At 43.6% G+C, this 21248-nt stretch overlaps 1 protein-coding gene across 2 annotated transcripts in view; it reads left to right on the top strand.

The window, feature by feature from the left end:
• Positions 1-20712, top strand: part of LOC109876033 (complement C3) — a 38351-nt gene extending 17639 nt beyond the window's left edge. For both annotated transcript variants that reach the window (XM_031833368.1, XM_031833362.1), the window contains exons 22-44: positions 301-496; positions 1566-1651; positions 2052-2191; positions 2690-2899; positions 3042-3108; positions 3215-3301; positions 3877-4156; positions 4676-4835; positions 5129-5245; positions 7420-7573; positions 7746-7909; positions 8089-8241; positions 8403-8462; positions 8600-8690; positions 8782-8833; positions 9007-9094; positions 9752-9841; positions 10241-10346; positions 14761-14850; positions 14954-15037; positions 19288-19368; positions 19595-19742; positions 19881-20712. In XM_031833368.1, the coding sequence (XP_031689228.1) occupies positions 301-496; positions 1566-1651; positions 2052-2191; positions 2690-2899; positions 3042-3108; positions 3215-3301; positions 3877-4156; positions 4676-4835; positions 5129-5245; positions 7420-7573; positions 7746-7909; positions 8089-8241; positions 8403-8462; positions 8600-8690; positions 8782-8833; positions 9007-9094; positions 9752-9841; positions 10241-10346; positions 14761-14850; positions 14954-15037; positions 19288-19368; positions 19595-19742; positions 19881-20028 (2852 nt within the window). In that variant the 3' untranslated portion in view covers positions 20029-20712. The remainder of the gene's footprint in view (positions 1-300; positions 497-1565; positions 1652-2051; positions 2192-2689; positions 2900-3041; positions 3109-3214; positions 3302-3876; positions 4157-4675; positions 4836-5128; positions 5246-7419; positions 7574-7745; positions 7910-8088; positions 8242-8402; positions 8463-8599; positions 8691-8781; positions 8834-9006; positions 9095-9751; positions 9842-10240; positions 10347-14760; positions 14851-14953; positions 15038-19287; positions 19369-19594; positions 19743-19880) is intronic.
• The last annotated feature ends 536 nt before the right edge of the window (positions 20713-21248 follow it).

Below are 21248 nucleotides of genomic sequence, written 5' to 3'. Positions count from 1 at the left end.
CGGTCTTAGTCTTGGACCCCTCGGCCCCATCCCGGTCTTAGTCTTGGACCCCTCGCCCCCCCTCCCGGTCTTAGTCTTGGACCCCTCGCCCCCATCCCGGTCTTAGTCCTGGACACCTCGCCCCCCTCCCGGTCTTAGTCTTGGACCCCTCGCCCCCCCTCCCGGTCTTAGTCTTGGACCCCTCGTATGTTACAGCAGAGAACTGAGCTCAAAATGATTGATTGCTCAATTAATCCAATCAATCGATTCATCCACCCATCCATCAAATAGAGTTGAAACATGTTTATTTTTTGGCATTAGGTGAAATAAGTTATATCCTGGAATCCAAACATTTCATGGATGAAGAGAGAGTGTATTTTGCTAAGGAAGAGGAGGAGGAGGAAGAGGAGGATGACTTTATGGAGGCGAGTGAGGTGATAGTAAGGTCTAAGTTCTATGAGTCATGGCTGTGGAGAGACCTGACGCTGCCCAGTGTGCCTGAGGACAGCAGAGACGGGTGAGTGAATGTGTGTCTGTCCTCTCACCCCCTTATAGAAAGGGACAGCAGTTGCCCTACTCATAGGCTAAGACTTGGTTTGAAACTGTGCTGAACTGTGCGTACTACAGGCTACTTCCTATGAGTAGGGCCAGGGGTTTTTCCTAACCACATGACCTGTCCAGGGAAAACTCTTTCTATGAGGGGTTGACCAGTTTTGTGATCCCAGTCGAAAGGGGAATAGGCCAAGCCACACCCCTCTCACCCTTAAAGGGATACTGCAAGGTTCTGGCAATTAAGCTAGTGTACCTGTAGACTTACAGTCATCATTGGCTTGCTAAAATACCTATTTATTTGTATTTTTTTTATTTGACCTTTATTTAACTAGGCAAGTCAGTTAAGAACAAATTCTTATTTTCAATGACGGGAACAGTGGGTTAACTGCCTTGTGTCAGCTCGGGGATTTGATCTAGCTTTCGGTTACTAGTCCAACGCTCTAACCACTAGGCTACCTGCCGCTCTGGTAGCCACCTATAACTTCCTTCATACTGCACATAGAGACACAGAAATGGTATCCACGAGTTCATTAGACTCTGGAGAAGTAGAAAAGGGCAAATTGACAGAATCTCGCAGTATCCCTTTGAAATGAAACAACCTACTCTGTAAATCCCCAGAGTTGCACCACAGTGGACTGGAGGTCACATTGAGACTGGCTGGGTTAACAGATCAGAAACAGCCTGGCCTTTTTTCATTCCCCCCCAAAAATAAACACTGTTGCACCATTGTGTACTGTCCCAGGGATATATATTTGTGTGTGTGTGTGTGTGTGTGTGTGTGTGTGTGTGTGTGTGTGTGTGTGTGTGTGTGTGTGTGTGTGTGTGTGTGTGTGTGTGTGTGTGTGTTTGTGTGTATTTGTGCGCGTGCGTGTCACTGTTAGCATTGCATTAGGCAACGGCATCAATCGATCACAATCCACCAGTCTCTCTCTCTATTTATCTTCAAGATAATGTTTTACTGTGCTCATGCCACAAGCTGAGCTTACAAGAGGTCAACTCAATGGGATTCATTAGTTTGGGTCTGTTCCTTACAGGTTGGCAACGCTGCATGTGGAATCCATCTTCCCAGACACTATCACCCAGTGGGGGGTACTAGCCATCAGCTCCTCACCTGTAACAGGTAGACCCTTCCCTTCCCCTGGGGTAGCCATGGTCCCAGTCCCTAAGTGCCACGCCCTTGTTGGCAAGGTGAAACACCAATCAGAGGGCAAGGTGGAACTGTTACCATATCACTAACACCTGTCATGTCCAATCAGATCACCACATGTGCATAGGGTTTAGGATTTAAGGGGTCTATTTGGGATTGGGCCTAATTCTCAGTGGTCTAAATTGGCTTCCTCTCACTGTACCCATATTCAGTCATTTCCCAGGAGGAGTCCAGGTAGTATGCTAGTGGGGATACTGGTGCCATATGAGGAATACAACATATTGCTGTACAATTCTAGCATTCTAACTAAAGCATGAAGTCCTCAACCACCTGCTGTTGTTTGTTTATTTGAATCATTTTGTTTTTATTCCAGGTTTCTGCGTAGCCGAGCCATGGAACGTGCGTGCGTGGAAGCGTTTCTTCGTGGACCTGAAGCTGCCGTACTCAGTGGCGAGGAACGAACACGTGGAGATCAAAGCTGTGCTCCATAACTATGGCGACGAGGACATGGAGGCAAGCTCACCTCTGGCCTCTCACCCATGACTTCTATCTAATTCTCAAGCCTTACCTTAACCATCAGGCTGATTAATTAATATCTGAGGAAACCTCTATCTACCTACTACTCCCTCTACTCCCACCTGCTAGCTCCCCTCTGATCCCTTCCTGTCAGCCATTTTGTGTCTTAACCCTCCTAACCCTCCCATTAATGTCAGCCATTTTGTGTCTTGACCGTCCCAGTTTCCTCCTCATTTCAGCTTACCTAGAATCAATGGTGCTACTGAAGACGGAGGACATGTGCTGTGTGGCGTTCAATGAGAAATCCACCCAGTTCTGCTCACTTCCTCTCAGCCATTTTGTGTCTCCGTTTCCTCCTCTACTCAACCCAGGTTAAGGTGGTGCTACTGAAGACAGAGGACATGTGCAGTGTGGCGTTCAATGAGAAATCCACCCAGTTCTGCTCACTTCCTCTCAGCCATTTTGTGTCTCCGTTTCCTCTTCTACTCAACCCAGGTTAAGGTGGTGCTACTGAAGACAGAGGACATGTGCAGTGTGGCGTTCAATGAGAAACACACCCAGGAGGTGAGGTTGAAGGCCAGCTCGTCCCTGGTGGTTCCCTACACCATCATACCGCTCAAGGCCGGAGAGATGCTACTGGAGGTCCTTGCCATGGCCAAAGGGTTTATGGGTAGCGACGGGGTCAAGAAGAAGCTACGCGTGGTGGTGGGTGACTATTTCAGATGTTAGTTGAAAAAAATAATAATAATAATAATAAAATAATATATATATAGCGACTGTGAATCAGTGTCCTTACCTAAGATAAGAGGACCGGTAACTCAAAGCTGTTTTCAAAACCCTGTAACAGGTGGAAGGAGTGCAGAAGACTAAAGTGCAGAGTTTTGTATTGAATCCTTCTGCCAAGGGAGGGAACGGTGAGCAGAACTAAGACACTCATCATCTCTAACCCTAATGCTTACCATTACCATGTCCCCTTTAGAAACAACCTTTACTAAGGCTTCTTACTATGTTTCCCCCCAGATGGGAGGCAGGTAGTGGAGGTGAACAAAGTGGACCTGGGCTCCCTGGTTCCAAACTCTCAACCAGAGACATTCATCAACATCAGGGGTAGGCCTAACTGAGAAACGAGGTTTACGTTATTAGACAGAAATGGTGGCTGGCGGGTGCCTCTAAGCCTTTGGGTTGGTTATGGGCATTGTGAAGCCTAAGCAGCTGTGTGGACATATAACCTATTCTATTCCATTCCTTCCATTCTATTCTCTATTCTGCTCTCTCCACTCTCTACTCTATTCTGCTCTCTCCACTCTCTACTCTACTCTGCTCTGCTCTACTCTACTCTACTCTGCTCTCTCCACTCTCTACTCTACTCTGCTCTGCTCTACTCTACTCTACTCTACTCTACTCTGCTCTCTCCACTCTCTACTCTACTCTGCTCTGCTCTGCTCTACTCTGCTCTACTCTACTCTGCTCTACTCTGCTCTACTCTATTCTGCTCTCTCCACTCTCTACTCTGCTCTACTCTACTCTATTCTGCTCTCTCCACTCTCTACTCTACTCTACTCTACTCTACTCTACTCTACTCTACTCTACTCTACTCTACTCTACTCTGCTCTGCTCTGCTCTGCTCTACTCTACTCTGCTCTACTCTGCTCTGCTCTACTCTGCTCTGCTCCTCCCACCAGGTAACCTGTTGGCTGATACCATAGACAACAGTATCAGCGGTGACTCTCTGGCCTCTTTGATCCGTATGCCTGGTGGCTGTGTGGAACAGAACCTAGCCAGCATCACCCTGCCTCTTATAGCCACTGTCTACCTGGACCATTCCAACGACTGGGAGGCTGTAGGGGTGCAACGCAGGGTGGAGGCCATGAACTACATACAGAAAGGCTACCAGAAGCAGCTGGTGTATAAGAAGAAAGATGACTCTTACCCCCCCTACAGGAATGAAGGCACAAGCACATGGTATTGTTCAAATACATAGAAGAAGAAGAAGAATGTATCAATCACAGAGTAATCTAAATAATACAATGGATTGTATTTGTAACCCTCACAGCCTCTCTCTCTACCTCTCCCCTTTTCTCTCTCTCTTTCTGTTTCCCTCTCCTCTCCCTCCCCCTGCACCTCCCTCCCTTCCCCTCTACCTTCTATTTCCCCGCCTCGACCTCTCCCTCGCCCCCTTCCTCCACCCTCTCCTACCTCTCCCTCCACCTCTCTCCCTTCCCCCAACCCTCATTCTCTCCCTGCCCGCCCTCTCTTTCTCCCCCTCTCTCTCCACCTCTCTCCCTTCCCCCACCCTCTCTTTCTCCCCCTCTCCCTCCACCTCTCTCCCTTCCCCCCACCCTCTCTTTCTACCCTCTCCCTCCACCCCTCTCCCTTCCCCCCACCCTCTCTTTCTCCCCCTCTCCCTTCCCCACCACCCTCATTCTCTCCCTCTCCCTGCCCACCATCTCTTTCTCCCCCTCTCTCCCCTATCCATTATAGGATCACAGCGTATGTAGTGAAGGTGTTCTCTATGGCTCGTCAGCTGGTAGGAGTGAGTGAACAGGACGTGTGTGGTCCTCTCCTCTACCTGCTCAACAACAAACAGCAGACCACTGGATCTTTCAGAGAGGACAACCCTGTCTACACTACTACTATGACAGTAAGAAGAGACACACACACACACGGGTGGATGCAGAAGCACGTGCGCACAAATACACACATGGACTGATGTGTGCACACATTCACACTCTAACAGACAGGGAGAGATCTGGGACTGGAGTCTTATAACAGCTTCTCTCTTCTCCAGGGTGGAGTACAAGGTGCAGAGTCTCAGTCCACTCTGACAGACAGGGACTTATAACAGCTTCTCTCTTCTCCAGGGTGGAGTACAAGGTGCAGAGTCTCAGTCCACTCTGACAGACAGGGACTTATAACAGCTTCTCTCTTCTCCAGGGTGGAGTACAAGGTGCGGAGTCTCAGTCCACTCTCACAGCCTTTGTCCTGATAGCCATGACTGAAGCCACCAAGGGTACAGAACTCAACTGCAATGGAGCTGGCCACACCATCAAGGTAAGCTGGCCACACCATCAAGGTAAGCCGGCCACACCATCAAGGTAAGCTGGCCACACCATCAAGGTAAGCTGGCCACACCATCAAGGTAAGCTGGCCACACCATCAAGGTAAGCTGGCCACACCATCAAGGTAAGCTGGCCACACCATCAAGGTAAGCTGGCCACACCATCAAGGTAAGCTGGCCACACCATCAAGGTAAGCTGGCCACACCATCAAGGTAAGCCGGCCACACCATCAAGGTAAGCCGGTCACACCATCAAGGTAAGCTGGCCACACCATCAAGGTAAGCTGGCCACACCATCAAGGTAAGCTGGCCACACCATCAAGGTAAGCTGGCCACACCATCAAGGTAAGCCGGCCACACCATCAAGGTAAGCCGGTCACACCATCAAGGTAAGCTGGCCACACCATCAAGGTAAGCTGGCCACACCATCAAGGTAAGCTGGCCACACCATCAAGGTAAGCTGGCCACACCATCAAGGTAAGCTGGCCACACCATCAAGGTAAGCTGGCCACACCATCAAGGTAAGCTGGCCACACCATCAAGGTAAGCTGGCCACACCATCAAGGTAAGCTGGCCACACCATCAAGGTAAGCCGGCCACACCATCAAGGTAAGCCGGTCACACCATCAAGGTAAGCTGGCCACACCATCAAGGTAAGCTGGCCACACCATCAAGGTAAGCTGGCCACACCATCAAGGTAAGCTGGCCACACCATCAAGGTAACCCGGTCACACCATCAAGGTAAGCCGGCCACACCATCAAGGTAAGCCGGTCACACCATCAAGGTAAGCCGGTCACACCATCAAGGTAAGCCGGTCACACCATCAAGGTAAGCCGGTCACACCATCAAGGTAAGCCGGCCACACCATCAAGGTAAGCAGGCCACACCATCAAGGTAAGCCGGCCACACCATCAAGGTAAGCCGGCCACACCATCAAGGTAAGCCGGTCACACCATCAAGGTAAGCCGGTCACACCATCAAGGTAAGCCGGCCACACCATCAAGGTAAGCAGGCCACACCATCAAGGTAAGCCGGCCACACCATCAAGGTAAGCAGGCCACACCATCAAGGTAAGCCGGCCACACCATCAAGGTAAGCCGGCCACACCATCAAGGTAAGCCGGCCACACCATCAAGGTAAGCCGGCCACACCATCAAGGTAAGCCGGCCACACCATCAAGGTAAGCCGGTCACAGAACCAGCAGAAACTCTTATATTGGGACGGGAGATAAGTCAGTTATTTATTTTTATTTATTTAACCTTTATTTAACTAGGCAAGTCAAATAAGAACAAATTCTTATTTACAATGTGGGTTGTTCAGGGGCAAAACGACCGATATTTGTTTTGTTTTTTGTTGTTGACTTTTTACCCCTTTTTCTCCCCAATTTCGTGGTATCCAATTGTTTAGTAGCTACTATCTTGTCTCATCGCTACAACTCCCATACGGGCTTGGGAGAGAGTCATGCGTCCTCCGATACACAACCCAACCAAGCCGCACTGCTTCTTAACACAGCGTGCATCCAACCCGGAAGCCACCCGCACCAATGTGTCGGAGGAAACACAGTGCACTTGGCAACCTTGGTTAGCGTGCACTGCACCAGTCCCGCCACAGGAGTCGCTGGTGCGTGACAAGGATATCCCTACCGGCCAAACCCTCCCTAACTTGGACGACGCTAGGCCAATTGTGCGCGAACCCAGAGTCTCTGGTGGCACAGCTGGCGCTGCAGTACAGCGCCCTTAACCACTGGGCCACCCGGGAGGCCCTAAGACCAAATTGTTGTTCAGGGGCAAAATGACCTTGTCAGCTGGGGGATTCGATCTAGCAACCTTTGGGTTACTGGCCCAACACTCTAACCACTAGGCTACCTGATGCCCCAGTTAGAAGTAAGTTAGTCATCTGTGAGTAGGATGCCTTTTTACCTGCCTCCCCTGGTGAATCTTGGATTTTGTTGTCCGACCTGTTATCACGCTGCGTTTGCATGCGCCATGGCTGACCATTAATCCAACCGGTGTAAATGGCGGTGTTGGGAAATGGGGCTTTTCTGCCGACTCTTTTGTGTTCAAATTCAGGTTTATTCTTTATCCCTCTGCTCATATAAGAATGGAATTAATAAGCCACCAAACTAATGGATAGACAGTGAAGATGTATTCTACTGTATTGTATTAGAATGGGATCCAGAATGCTGCCAACTATCTGAGGAGCACGTATGGTAGTCTGAAGAGGCCCTACTCTCTGGCCATCTCTGCCTACGCTCTGTCTCTGGTTGACGAGACACCTTCACTGTTCTTAAAAACCCTGCTACTCAAAGCTGCCTCTCCAGGTAGGGAAATGTCTGTCTATCTCTGTTTCTCTCTCTCTCCCCCTCTCTATTCTCTGCTGTGCTTCACTGTTATTCTCTCCCCCTCTCCTCCCTCTCTCCTTCCTCCCTCTCTCCCTTCCTCCCTCTCTCCCTCTCCTCCCTCCCTCCTTCCTCCCTCTCTCCCCTCCTCCAGACGGTACCCATTGGCCAGACAGTGAGAACCGCCTGTTCACTCTGGAAGCGACGGGCTACGCCCTGCTAGCCCTGGTGAAGAGTCATCACATGACTGAAGCCGCCGCACCTTTCGAGTGGCTCAATGAGCAGCGCCGCAGGGGCGGGGGCTACGGATCCACCCAGGTACTGAGTGACATCATTGGAAACGAGTATTGCATGATGTCAGTGAGCTGAGTTTATGTCAACAGTGTTATTGCAGGTTGTCACTAACCAGTCCAGTTTGTTGCCCTCCGTCATTTGGATCTCCACACAATCCAGTACATATTTTATAATAATCTCTCTGCTTCCTCTCTCTCCCCCAGCCCACCATGGTTGTTCTGCAGGGTCTGTCTGGGTACCTGATGAAGAAACCTCCCAATGACCTGAGTCTCCAGGTGGACCTGAGCATCCAGGGCCGCAGCGACCAGCGCTACCACTTCGACCCCAGGACCTCCTACGTGGCACGCTCCTCCAGGGTAGGAGGGATGCTGTTCTCTCTTCCTCTCTCTCTCTTTCACCATTTCTTCTCTCCCAACCTACCTGTATCTTATGTCAAATATGTGGCCTAGGTTTAGGAACCATGATGTATCATGTTCCTCTTTCACCATCTCCCCTCTTCTGTGGGGTTTTCACTCAGGCTCCTATAGACCAGGGATTCAGAGTGGAGGCCAAAGGGAAGGGGCAAGGTATACTAGAGGTATGACCACAACACATGTCTATGGCCATTAGTCGATGCATGATAGTAGAGCTTGTCTATGATCATCTTGTCACATTGATGTATGACGTCATATTTGTTTGTGTTGTCACTTCCTGGTCTAATGACCTCTGACCTAGGTGGTGACCTACTACAACGAGCTCCCTGAGGTGCATGAGAAGAGCAGCTGCAAGAACTTTGATTTGGACGTGACCATCGCAGAATCTAGTGGTAGGTTAATCCAGCTCTCAATCTCCATTTGTATCTTAATCTTAATCTCAATCTTAGTCTCAATCCCAGTCTTTTTTAACCCCGTTGACAGAAAAGCCTCCACCAGATGCAGAGAAGTCCTACAGGATCACTATTAATGTCAGGTGAGATTATACAGTACTATGTTGAATGTCTAGGCTACCTGTCTTTTCATACTCTCCTTTGGTCCCCTCTCTGAAATACACTAGGGGACTTACTGCTATTGGATAACACTCTACTTTTTCATTCCATCTTCTTCTTCATTCTACTATTCTCTCTTTCTCTTTCCTTCCTCCAGGGCACTGGGACTAAGGGAGGTCAGGATGGTTGTTCTGGACATCAGTCTTCCTACTGGGTTCGTGCCAGAGAATGAAGACCTGGAGATGGTACTGGAACCCGCGTTAAAGGGACAGTTCACCCCAATTACTAAGTTACACCTTGGTTTCCTTACCCTGTCAGCCGTCTATGGACAAGTTATGACAGCAATCATGCTTTGGTTTTATTTCCCTGGCACTGTTTCCAGATGCTAACGTTTTAGCAGGTGTAGCACAAGTCCAATTCAAGTCATGGGACCGATATGTTTTATTTGTTTTGCACATCGTATCCAAATCATCGGAAAGTATCTAACACTTATTGTGAAGCTCAACAAAGTCACTTACAGATGATTTGAACAAGATGCCCAAAATTGCTAATATCGGACCCATTACTTTAATGAGATTTGCGCCACAAATGCTAAACGTTAAATGGGATTTGTGCCACATATGCATTTGGAAACAATGTCAGGGAAACTAAATCAAAGCATGGATTGCTGTCATACCTTGTCCATAGACTGCTTACAGGGTAAGGAAACAGATATGTAACTAAGGAGAATTATCCCTTTAATCAACTTGTAATGTTCATCTGTCTCCACTAGATGGCTGTCTAACTACATGTCTGGTCTTTGACTCCATGTCCAACTTGATTTCGACTGCGTGTGTTTAAGTGTAGCTTATTGTGACCGTGTTGCATATTGAAAATGTTTGTTTGTTTTTGTTTGCCTCCAGCTGACCAACTCAGTGGACCGTTACATCAACAACTTCCAGATAGTGGACAACCTGAGTGACAGAGGCTCCCTCATCATCCACCTCTTCAAGGTACCAGAACAGATCCAGGATCAGCTTATCCTCCCAGAAATCCTAACTTTTTAGGTGGGATCTTAGATCAGTGTCAAGGGGTAACTTGCTTTTCATCATTCACCTGTTCAAGATACTGGAACCATAGAAATAGAATCTCAATAGAATCTTATTCTATTTCTATGACCTGAACGTAGAGAGACCAGCGTTACCATGTCAACCCTAGAAGTTGATTGGTCATACTTTTTTTCCGCTCTGTCTGGGTTGAGGTTGCCTGTGGCCTGTAGGCACAGATCTTGGATCAGCTTTCCCTCCCCAAATCTTAAAGGTAAAAGGCAAAATATTAACTCAAAACTGGCCTTAGATCAGTGTCCGGAAGTAGCTTCATTGTGCTCTTCTGTGGTCTACCTGTGCTACCAGGTGTCCAACAAGGAGACTGAGACCATCATCTTCCGACTGCAGCAGACGTTCAAAGTGGGACTCCTCCAACCTTCATCTGTCACTGTCTATGAGTACTACAACCCAGGTAGATACTGTTACTGTCTATGAGTACTACAACCCAGATAGATACTGTCACTGTCTACGAGTACTACAACCAGGTAGATACTGTTACTGTCTACGAGTACTACAACCCAGGTAGATACTGTCTACGAGTACTACAACCCAGGTAGATACTGTCACTGTCTACGAGTACTACAACCAGGTAGATACTGTTACTGTCTACGAGTACTACAACCAGGTAGATACTGTTACTGTCTACGAATACTACAACCCAGGTAGATACTGTCTACGAGTACTACAACCCAGATAGATACTGTCACTGTCTACGAGTACTACAACCAGGTAGATACTGTTACTGTCTACGAGTACTACAACCAGGTAGATACTGTTACTGTCTACGAATACTACAACCCAGGTAGATACTGTCTACGAGTACTACAACCCAGGTAGATACTGTCACTGTCTACGAGTACTACAACCAGGTAAATACTGTTACTGTCTACGAGTACTATAACCCAGGTAGATACTGTCTACGAGTACTACAACCCAGGTAGATACTGTCACTGTCTACGAGTACTACAACCAGGTAGATACTGTTACTGTCTACGAGTACTACAACCCAGGTAGATACTGTCTACGAGTACTACAACCCAGGTAGATACTGTCACTGTCTACGAGTACTACAACCAGGTAGATACTGTTACTGTCTACGAGTACTACAACCAGGTAGATACTGTTACTGTCTACGAATACTACAACCCAGGTAGATACTGTCTACGAGTACTACAACCCAGATAGATACTGTCACTGTCTACGAGTACTACAACCAGGTAGATACTGTTACTGTCTACGAGTACTACAACCAGGTAGATACTGTTACTGTCTACGAATACTACAACCCAGGTAGATACTGTCTACGAGTACTACAACCCAGGTAGATACTGTCACTCTCTACGAGTACTACAACCAGGTAAATACTGTTACTGTCTACGAGTACTATAACCCAGGTAGATACTGTCTACGAGTACTACAACCCAGGTAGATACTGTCACTGTCTACGAGTACTACAACCAGGTAGATACGGTTACTGTCTACGAATACTACAACCCAGGTAGATACTGTCTACGAGTACTACAACCCAGGTAGATACTATCATTGTCTACGAGTACTACAACCCAGGTAGATACTGTCTACGAGTACTACAACCCAGGTAGATACTGTCACTGTCTACGAAGTACTACAACCCAGGTAGATACTCTCACTGTCAACGAGTACTACAACCCAGGTAGATACTGCTACTGTCAATGAGTACTACAACCCAGGTAGATACTGCTACTGTCTATGAGTACTACAACCCAGGTAGATTCTGCTACGTCTATGAGTACTACAACCCAGGTAGATACTGTCACTGTCTATGAGTACTAAAACCAGGTAGATACTGTTACTGTCTACGAATACTACAACCAGGTAGATACTGTTACTGTCTACGAGTACTACAACCAGGTAGATACTGTTACTGTCTATGAGTACTACAACCCAGATAGATACTGTCACTGTCTACGAGTACTACAACCAGGTAGATACTGTTACTGTCTACGAGTACTACAACCCAGGTAGATACTGTCACTGTCTACGAGTACTACAACCAGGTAGATACTGTTACTGTCTACGAGTACTACAACCAGGTAGATACTGTTACTGTCTACGAATACTACAACCCAGGTAGATACTGTCTACGAGTACTACAACCCAGATAGATACTGTCACTGTCTACGAGTACTACAACCAGGTAGATACTGTTACTGTCTACGAGTACTACAACCAGGTAGATACTGTTACTGTCTACGAATACTACAACCCAGGTAGATACTGTCTACGAGTACTACAACCCAGATAGATACTGTCACTGTCTACGAGTACTACAACCAGGTAGATACTGTTACTGTCTACGAGTACTACAACCAGGTAGATACTGTTACTGTCTACGAATACTACAACCCAGGTAGATACTGTCTACGAGTACTACAACCCAGGTAGATACTGTCACTGTCTACGAGTACTACAACCAGGTAAATACTGTTACTGTCTACGAGTACTATAACCCAGGTAGATACTGTCTACGAGTACTACAACCCAGGTAGATACTGTCACTGTCTACGAGTACTACAACCAGGTAGATACGGTTACTGTCTACGAATACTACAACCCAGGTAGATACTGTCTACGAGTACTACAACCCAGGTAGATACTATCATTGTCTACGAGTACTACAACCCAGGTAGATACTGTCTACGAGTACTACAACCCAGGTAGATACTGTCACTGTCTACGAAGTACTACAACCCAGGTAGATACTCTCACTGTCAACGAGTACTACAACCCAGGTAGATACTGCTACTGTCAATGAGTACTACAACCCAGGTAGATACTGCTACTGTCTATGAGTACTACAACCCAGGTAGATTCTGCTATGTCTATGAGTACTACAACCCAGGTAGATACTGTCACTGTCTATGAGTACTAAAACCAGGTAGATACTGTTACTGTCTACGAATACTACAACCAGGTAGATACTGTTACTGTCTACGAATACTACAACCCAGGTAGATACTGTCTATGAGTACTACAACCCAGGTAGATACTGTCACTGTGTACGAGTACTACAACCCAGGTAGATACTGTCTACAAGTACTACAACCCAGGTAGATACTGTCACTGTCTACGAGTACTACAACCAGGTAGATACTGTCACTGTGTACGAGTACTACAACCCAGGTAGATACTGTCTACAAGTACTACAACCCAGGTAGATACTGTCACTGTCTACGAGTACTACAACCAGGTAGATACTGTCTACGAATACTACAACCAGGTAGATACTGTCTACGAGTACTACAACCCAGGTAGATACTGTCACTGTCTACGAGTACTACAACCCAGTTAGATACTGTCTATGAGTACTACAACCAGGTAGATACTGTTACTGTCTACGAATACTACAACCCAGGTAGATACTGTCACTGTCTAAGAGTACTACCACCCAGGTAGATACTGTCACTGTCTACGAGTACTACAACCAGGTAGATACTGTTACTGTCTACGAATACTACAACCCAGGTAGATACTGTCTATGAGTACTACAACCCAGGTAGATACTGTCACTGTGTACGAGTACTACAACCCAGGTAGATACTGTCTACAAGTACTACAACCCAGGTAGATACTGTCACTGTCTACGAGTACTACAACCAGGTAGATACTGTCACTGTGTACGAGTACTACAACCCAGGTAGATACTGTCTACAAGTACTACAACCCAGGTAGATACTGTCTATGAGTACTACAACCAGGTAGATACTGTTACTGTCTACGAATACTACAACCCAGGTAGATACTGTCACTGTCTAAGAGTACTACCACCCAGGTAGATACTGTCTATGAGTACTACCACCCAGGTATATACTGTCACTGTCTACGAGTACTACAACCCAGGTAGATACTGTCACTGTCTACGAGTACTACAACCAGGTAGATACTGTCACTGTGTACGAGTACTACAACCCAGGTAGATACTGTCTACAAGTACTACAACCCAGGTAGATACTGTCACTGTCTACGAGTACTACAACCAGGTAGATACTGTCTACGAATACTACAACCCAGGTAGATACTGTCTACGAGTACTACAACCCAGGTAGATACTGTCACTGTCTACGAATACTACAACCCAGGTAGATACTGCCTACGAATACTACAACCCAGGTAGATACTGTCTACGAGTACTACAACCCAGGTAGATACTGCTACTGTCTATGAGTACTGCAACCCAGGTAGATACTGCTACTGTCTATGAGTACTGCAACCCAGGTAGATACTGCTACTGTCTATGAGTACTACAACCCAGGTAGATACTGCTACTGTCTATGAGTACTACAACCCAGGTAGATACTGTCACTGTCTATGAGTACTACAACCCAGGTAGATACTGTCACTGTCTATGAGTACTACAACCCAGGTAGATACTGCTACTGTCTATGAGTACTACAACCCAGGTAGATACTGTCACTGTCTATGAGTAATACAACCCAGGTAGATAATGCTACTGTCTATGAGTACTACAACCCAGGTAGGTACTGCTACTGTCTATGAGTACTACAACCCAGGTAGATACTGTCACTGTCTATGAGTACTACAACCCAGGTAGATACTGTCACTGTCTATGAGTACTACAACCCAGGTAGATACTGTCACTGTCTATGAGTACTACAACCCAGGTAGATACTGCTACTGTCTATGAGTACTACAACCCAGGTAGGACTATGGTTTGTTTTGACCATATTTCATATGCCCTCGAACAAGAGAAGCTATTGTAAACATTGCAGTTGATCATTTCTCTCTGTCTGGTGGAGAAATGTTAACATAGCGTGTCTCTCTATCAGACCACCGCTGCAGTCGCTTCTACAGCCCCAAAGAGGACAAGGACGAACTCTCACAGATCTGCAGGAACAATATATGTCGCTGTACACAGGGTGAGTGTGTGTTTGTGTGTATCTGTGTGTGGTTGTGTGTGTGTGTGTTTATGTGTGTGCCATACATGAGTGTGTGTGATGATGTGTGTCTCTCTCCTATTAGGTGATTGCTGTGTGTCTAAGTCCCTAACCGATCCAGTCCCCTATGGAGCACGAGAGGACCACGCATGCAAAGGATTATACCACGGTATGCTATATCTGTTTTCACTATAGAATATAACACACATGTTATAGACATTATATACATGTTGTAGATATTATAGGCATGTTATATGTATTATGTACATGTTATAGGCATGTTATAAACATGTTATATGAATGTTATAGGCATTATAGACATGTTATAGAGATTATAGACATCTTATAGGCATTATAGGCATGTTATAGGCATTATAGACATGTTATAGAGATTATAGACATGTTATAGACATGTTATAGGGATATTATAGGCATTATAGACATGTTATAGGCATTATAGACATGTTATAGGCATGTTAGAGGCATTATAGACATGTTATAGGCATGTTATAGGCATTATAGACATGTTGTAGGAATATTATAGGCATGTTATAGACAGACATGTTATAGGCATTACAGACATGTTATAGGCATTATAGACATGTTATAGATGTGTTATATACATAGACATGTTATATACGTTATAGACATGTTATAGGCATTATAGACCTGTTATAGACATTTATAGACATCTTATAGGAATATTATAGGCATTATAGACATGTTATAGATGTGTTATATACATAGACATGTTATATACGTTATAGACATGTTGTAGGCATTAGACATGTTATAGACATAGACATGTTATATACGTTATAGACATGTCATAGGCATTACAGACATGTTATAGGCATTATAGACATGTTATAGATGTGTTATATACATAGACATGTTATATACGTTATAGACATGTTATAGGCATTATAGACCTGTTATAGACATTTATAGACATCTTATAGGAATATTATAGGCATTATAGACATGTTATAGATGTGTTATATACATAGACATGTTATATACGTTATAGACATGTTATAGGCATTAGACATGTTATAGACATAGACATGTTATATACGTTATAGACATGTCATAGGCATTATAGACATGTTATAGATGTGTTATAGGCATTGTATGCATGGTATAGACCTTATAGACATGTTATAGTCATTGTAGACACGTTATAGGCATAGACATGTTATATGCATGTAAGAGATTATAGACATGTTATAGGCTTTATAGACATGCTAGAAACTTTAGACATGTTATAGGCATTATAGACATGTTATAGATGTGTTATAGACATAGACATGTTATATACATTATAGACATGTCATAGGCATTATAGACATGTTATGGGCATTATAGATATGTTATAGGCATTATAGACATGTCATAGGCATTATAGATATGTTATAGGCATTATAGACATGTCATAGGCATTATAGATATGTTATAGGCATTATAGACATGTCATAGGCATTATAGATATGTTATAGGCATTATAGACATGTCATAGGCATTATAGATATGTTATAGGCATTATAGACATGTCATAGGCATTATAGATATGTTATAGGCATTATAGACATGTCATAGGCATTATAGATATGTTATAGGCATTATAGACATGTCATAGGCATTATAGATATGTCATAGGCATTATAGATATGTTATAGGCATTATAGACATGTCATAGGCATTATAGACATGTCATAGGCATTATAGATATGTTATAGGCATTATAGACATGTCATAGGCATTATAGACATGTCATAGGCATTATAGATATGTTATAGGCATTATAGACATTATAAACATTTTAGACGTGTTATAGGCATTATAGACATGTTATAGATATGTTCTGAAGATTATAGACATGTTATAGACGTGTTATATGCATTGTATGCATGTTATATACATTATAGACATGTTATAGACGTTATAGCTATGTTCTGAATGTTATAGACAGGCTATATAAATTATAGACATGTTATAGGCACTGTATACATCTTATAGACAGACATGTTATAAGCATTTATAGACATGTTATAGGCACTATATACATCTTATAGACATGTTATAAGCATTATAGACATGTAATAGGCATGTTATAGACATTATAGGCATTATAGACACAGGCATGTTATAGAGATTATAGACATGTTATAGGCATTATAGACATATAGGCATGTTATAGAGATTATAGACATGTTATAGGCATTATAGACATATAGGCATTATAGACATATAGGCATGTTATAGAGATTATAGACATGTTATAGGCATTATAGACATATAGGCATTATAGACATATAGGCATGTTATAGAGATTATAGACATGTTATAGGCATTATAGACATATAGGCATGCTATAGAGATTATAGACATATAGGCATTATAGACATATAGGCATGCTATAGGCATTATAGACATATAGGCATGTTATAGAGATTATATACATGTTATAGGCATTATAGACATATAGGCATGTTATAGGCATTATAGACATATAGGCATGTTATAGGCATTATAGACATATAGGCGTGTTATAGGCATTATAGACATATAGGCATGTTATAGAGATTATAGACATGTTATAGGCATTATAGACACATAGGCATGCTATAGAGATTATAGACATGTTATAGGCACGTTATAGACATGTTATAGGCATTATAGACATATTGGCATGTTATAGAGATAATAGACATGTTATAGACATTAGACATGTTATAGACATAGACATGTTATAGGCATTAGACATGTTATAGGCATTAGACATGTTATAGGCATTAGACATGTTATAGACATTAGACATGTTATAGACATAGACATGTTATAGACAATAGACATGTTATAGACATAGACATGTTATAGACAATAGACATGTTATAGGCATTATAGACATTTAGGCATGCTATAGAGATTATAGACATGTTATAGGCATTATAGACATATAGGCATTATAGACATTTAGGCATGCTATAGAGATTATAGACATGTTATAGGCATTATAGACATATAGGCATGCTATAGAGATTATAGACATATAGGCATTATAGACATATAGGCATTATAGACATTTAGGCATGCTATAGAGATTATAGACATGTTATAGGCATTATAGACATATAGGCATGCTATAGAGATTATAGACATATAGGCATTATAGACATATAGGCATTATAGACATATAGGCGTGTTATAGGCATTATAGACATATAGGCATTATAGACATAGGCATGCTATAGAGATTATAGACATGTTATAGGCATTATAGACATATAGGCATGCTATAGAGATTATAGACATATAGGCATTATAGACATATAGGCATTATAGACATATAGGCGTGTTATAGGCATTATAGACATATAGACATTATAGACACATAGGCATTATAGACATATAGGCATTATAGACATATAGGCATTATAGACACATAGGCATTATAGACATATAGGCATTATAGACACATAGGCATGCTATAGAGATTATAGACATGTTATAGGCATTATAGACATATAGGCATGCTATAGAGATTATAGACATATAGGCATGCTATAGGCATTATAGACATATAGGCATGTTATAGAGATTATATACATGTTATAGGCATTATAGACATATAGGCATGTTATAGGCATTATAGACATATAGGCGTGTTATAGGCATTATAGACATATAGGCATGTTATAGAGATTATAGGCATGCTATAGAGATTATAGACATATAGGTATTATAGACATATAGGCATGCTATAGAGATTATAGACATGTTATAGGCATTATAGACATATAGGCATGTTATAGAGATTATAGACATATAGGCATTATAGACACATAGGCATGTTATAGAGATTATAGACATGTTATAGGCATTATAGACATATAGGCGTGTTATAGAGATTATAGACATATAGGCATTATAGACATATAGGCATGTTATAGAGATTATGGACATGTTATAGGCATTATAGACACATAGGCATGCTATAGAGATTATAGACATATAGGCATTATAGACATATAGGCATTATAGACATGTAAATCTGTCACACTGAGACAATGCTATACCATGTACAGTATATGGTACAGCTATAAATGTTATAGGCATTATAGATGTGTAAATCTGTCACACTGAGACAATACTATACCATGTACAGTATATGGTACAGCTATAAATGTTATAGGCATTATAGATGTGTAAATCTGTCACACTGAGACAATACTATACCATGTACAGTATATGGTACAGCTATAAATGAATGTTGTCCGTCAGAGGTAAAACTATCATCTAACGCTTCTTTAATTGTCTGTCAAATTGTTCCTTGGGGACAGTCAAGTGTATCATATCATTGATTGAGTCGAGTGTATTTTGCTGTTTTCTGATGCTTCTCACGCGTCTGTCCTCCAGTGTACAAGGCCAAGGTCCTGAGTGTCAGCCAGAGTCAGTACGACAGATATGAGATGAAGATCACACAGGTTATAAAAATAGGTAAGCATCTTATGTCATCTAGTCCTTCTCTGTCCTCTACCCATCTCTCCTTACCCTCTTTGTTTCAGAATGTGATGCTGAGTTAGTTCAAACATGGTTAACTCTGTTTCTCCCTCCCTCCCTCCCTCCCTCCCTCCCTCCCTCCCTCCCTCCCTCCCTCCCTCCCTCCCTCCCTCCCTCCCTCCCTCCCTCCCTCCCTCCCTCCCTCCCTCCCCTCTCTCTCTAGGAGTGGAGGAGGGGGTCAGTGTGGGTGACACTAAGGTCTTCCTGTCCCATGCTGGCTGTAGAGGAGATCTGGACCTGAAGGAGGGTACAGACTACCTCATCACGGGGCCAAAAACTGACCTCTGGTACAAGGACAGCTCCACCAACAGGTGGGGAGAGGCAGTGACATGTTATAATGCACTTATAGTACTGACAAGACAAAGCAAGTCAGAGCAATAAAGTTCATGTTAATATCTGCCTAAAGGGGTTATTTTCTCTCTTCTTTCCCTCTTCTTTCTCTCTCTCAGTGCCACATACATGCTCGGCAAGGATGCCTGGGTAGAGCGTTGGCCCACCTCAACAGAGTGTGCTAGTGATGCCAAACTCAAGGCCAGGTGCACAGAGCTGGACAACTTCAGCAAGGACCTCTCAGAGAAGGGATGTCGGTTTAAATAGACTCACTCACTCATTCACTCACTCACTCACTCACTCACTCACTCACTCACTCACTCACTCACACTTTGCCTATGAGCTGCCATGTAGCTTTATACCTGGATGCACTGGTTCAGCAGAAACTGTCACCATTTGAGCCATGCAGTCGACATATACTACTCTGTTGTATAATCACCATGGTAACCATTAGAGGAAAATGGACATTAGAATTAGAAAGCGTAAAAACATGACAGACTGGTGTTAAGCCTGGGTGGGTCTAGGATTGTGTTACTGGGAGCTCAGCGATTCGTCACAGCCAGGGCTACTTGATATGGCATACAATCACAACACACACACTCACACGATGGGAACTCACTCAGGTGGCACTTGGTGCAGTGGAATATTGTCTCACTACTGTGTAGAATGCATTAGTGTTCCACATAGAGAGAATAACAGAATACAGAACACCAGGGAGATTCTCAGTACAATAACAGAATACAGAACACCAGGGAGATTCTCAGTACAAACCCTGTATTGAGTTGTGATTATTCACAGCCGTCTCTTTCTCATTCAGTTTGATTACTTGCCCATGTTGTAGATTGCAGTACTTTATTCCCATCGTTGCCACAGATTTGCAAACATAATGATCAACCCATATTCTGCTCTAAGAAAATAAATGGATGTGTTGTGGTTGGGTTGATTGAAGTATTCTTGGGGTATTATATTGTAAATAATGCTGCTATAGTTCTTGCACTCTCACACACTCACTCTCTCTCACACACAGGAACACATGCAGGTCAAGTACTAATATCAATGACATATAGGTAGGCCAACAGTATGTAAACTAACTTCAAATAACAGAATATCAGTCTACTTTTGAAATGTTATCGCCATAGCAATGACTCATGATTTCCATGGGATTTTCTGCTGCCTCTAAAATGTGTGTGTGCCCTACATAATCTAAAGAGGAAGGTCTGGTAATGGGCAGCTGGTCACACAGCTGGTCACAAATGTTGGTATAGCGTTGGTAGTGTACACACACGCACACACACTGGCATTGCATGCGTAGTGGGTACACACAGAGTGACTTACACACAGTAGCATTTGCTCAGGGGGATATTTCACTGCTTCTGTATCAGATAATGGGATGTAGTCCTGCATTGAGAAAGGGAGAGAAAAAGGCCTACAATTGGAGAGAGAGAGATGGAGAGTGATAAATACAATGAGAGAGATTGTGAGAAATA

This window comes from Oncorhynchus kisutch, linkage group LG1 (genome assembly GCF_002021735.2).
Source record: "Oncorhynchus kisutch isolate 150728-3 linkage group LG1, Okis_V2, whole genome shotgun sequence".
NCBI classification, from domain to species: domain Eukaryota; kingdom Metazoa; phylum Chordata; class Actinopteri; order Salmoniformes; family Salmonidae; genus Oncorhynchus; species Oncorhynchus kisutch.
The sequence above is the reverse complement of the archived record's forward strand: the minus strand, read 5'-3'. Positions and strand labels throughout refer to the sequence as shown.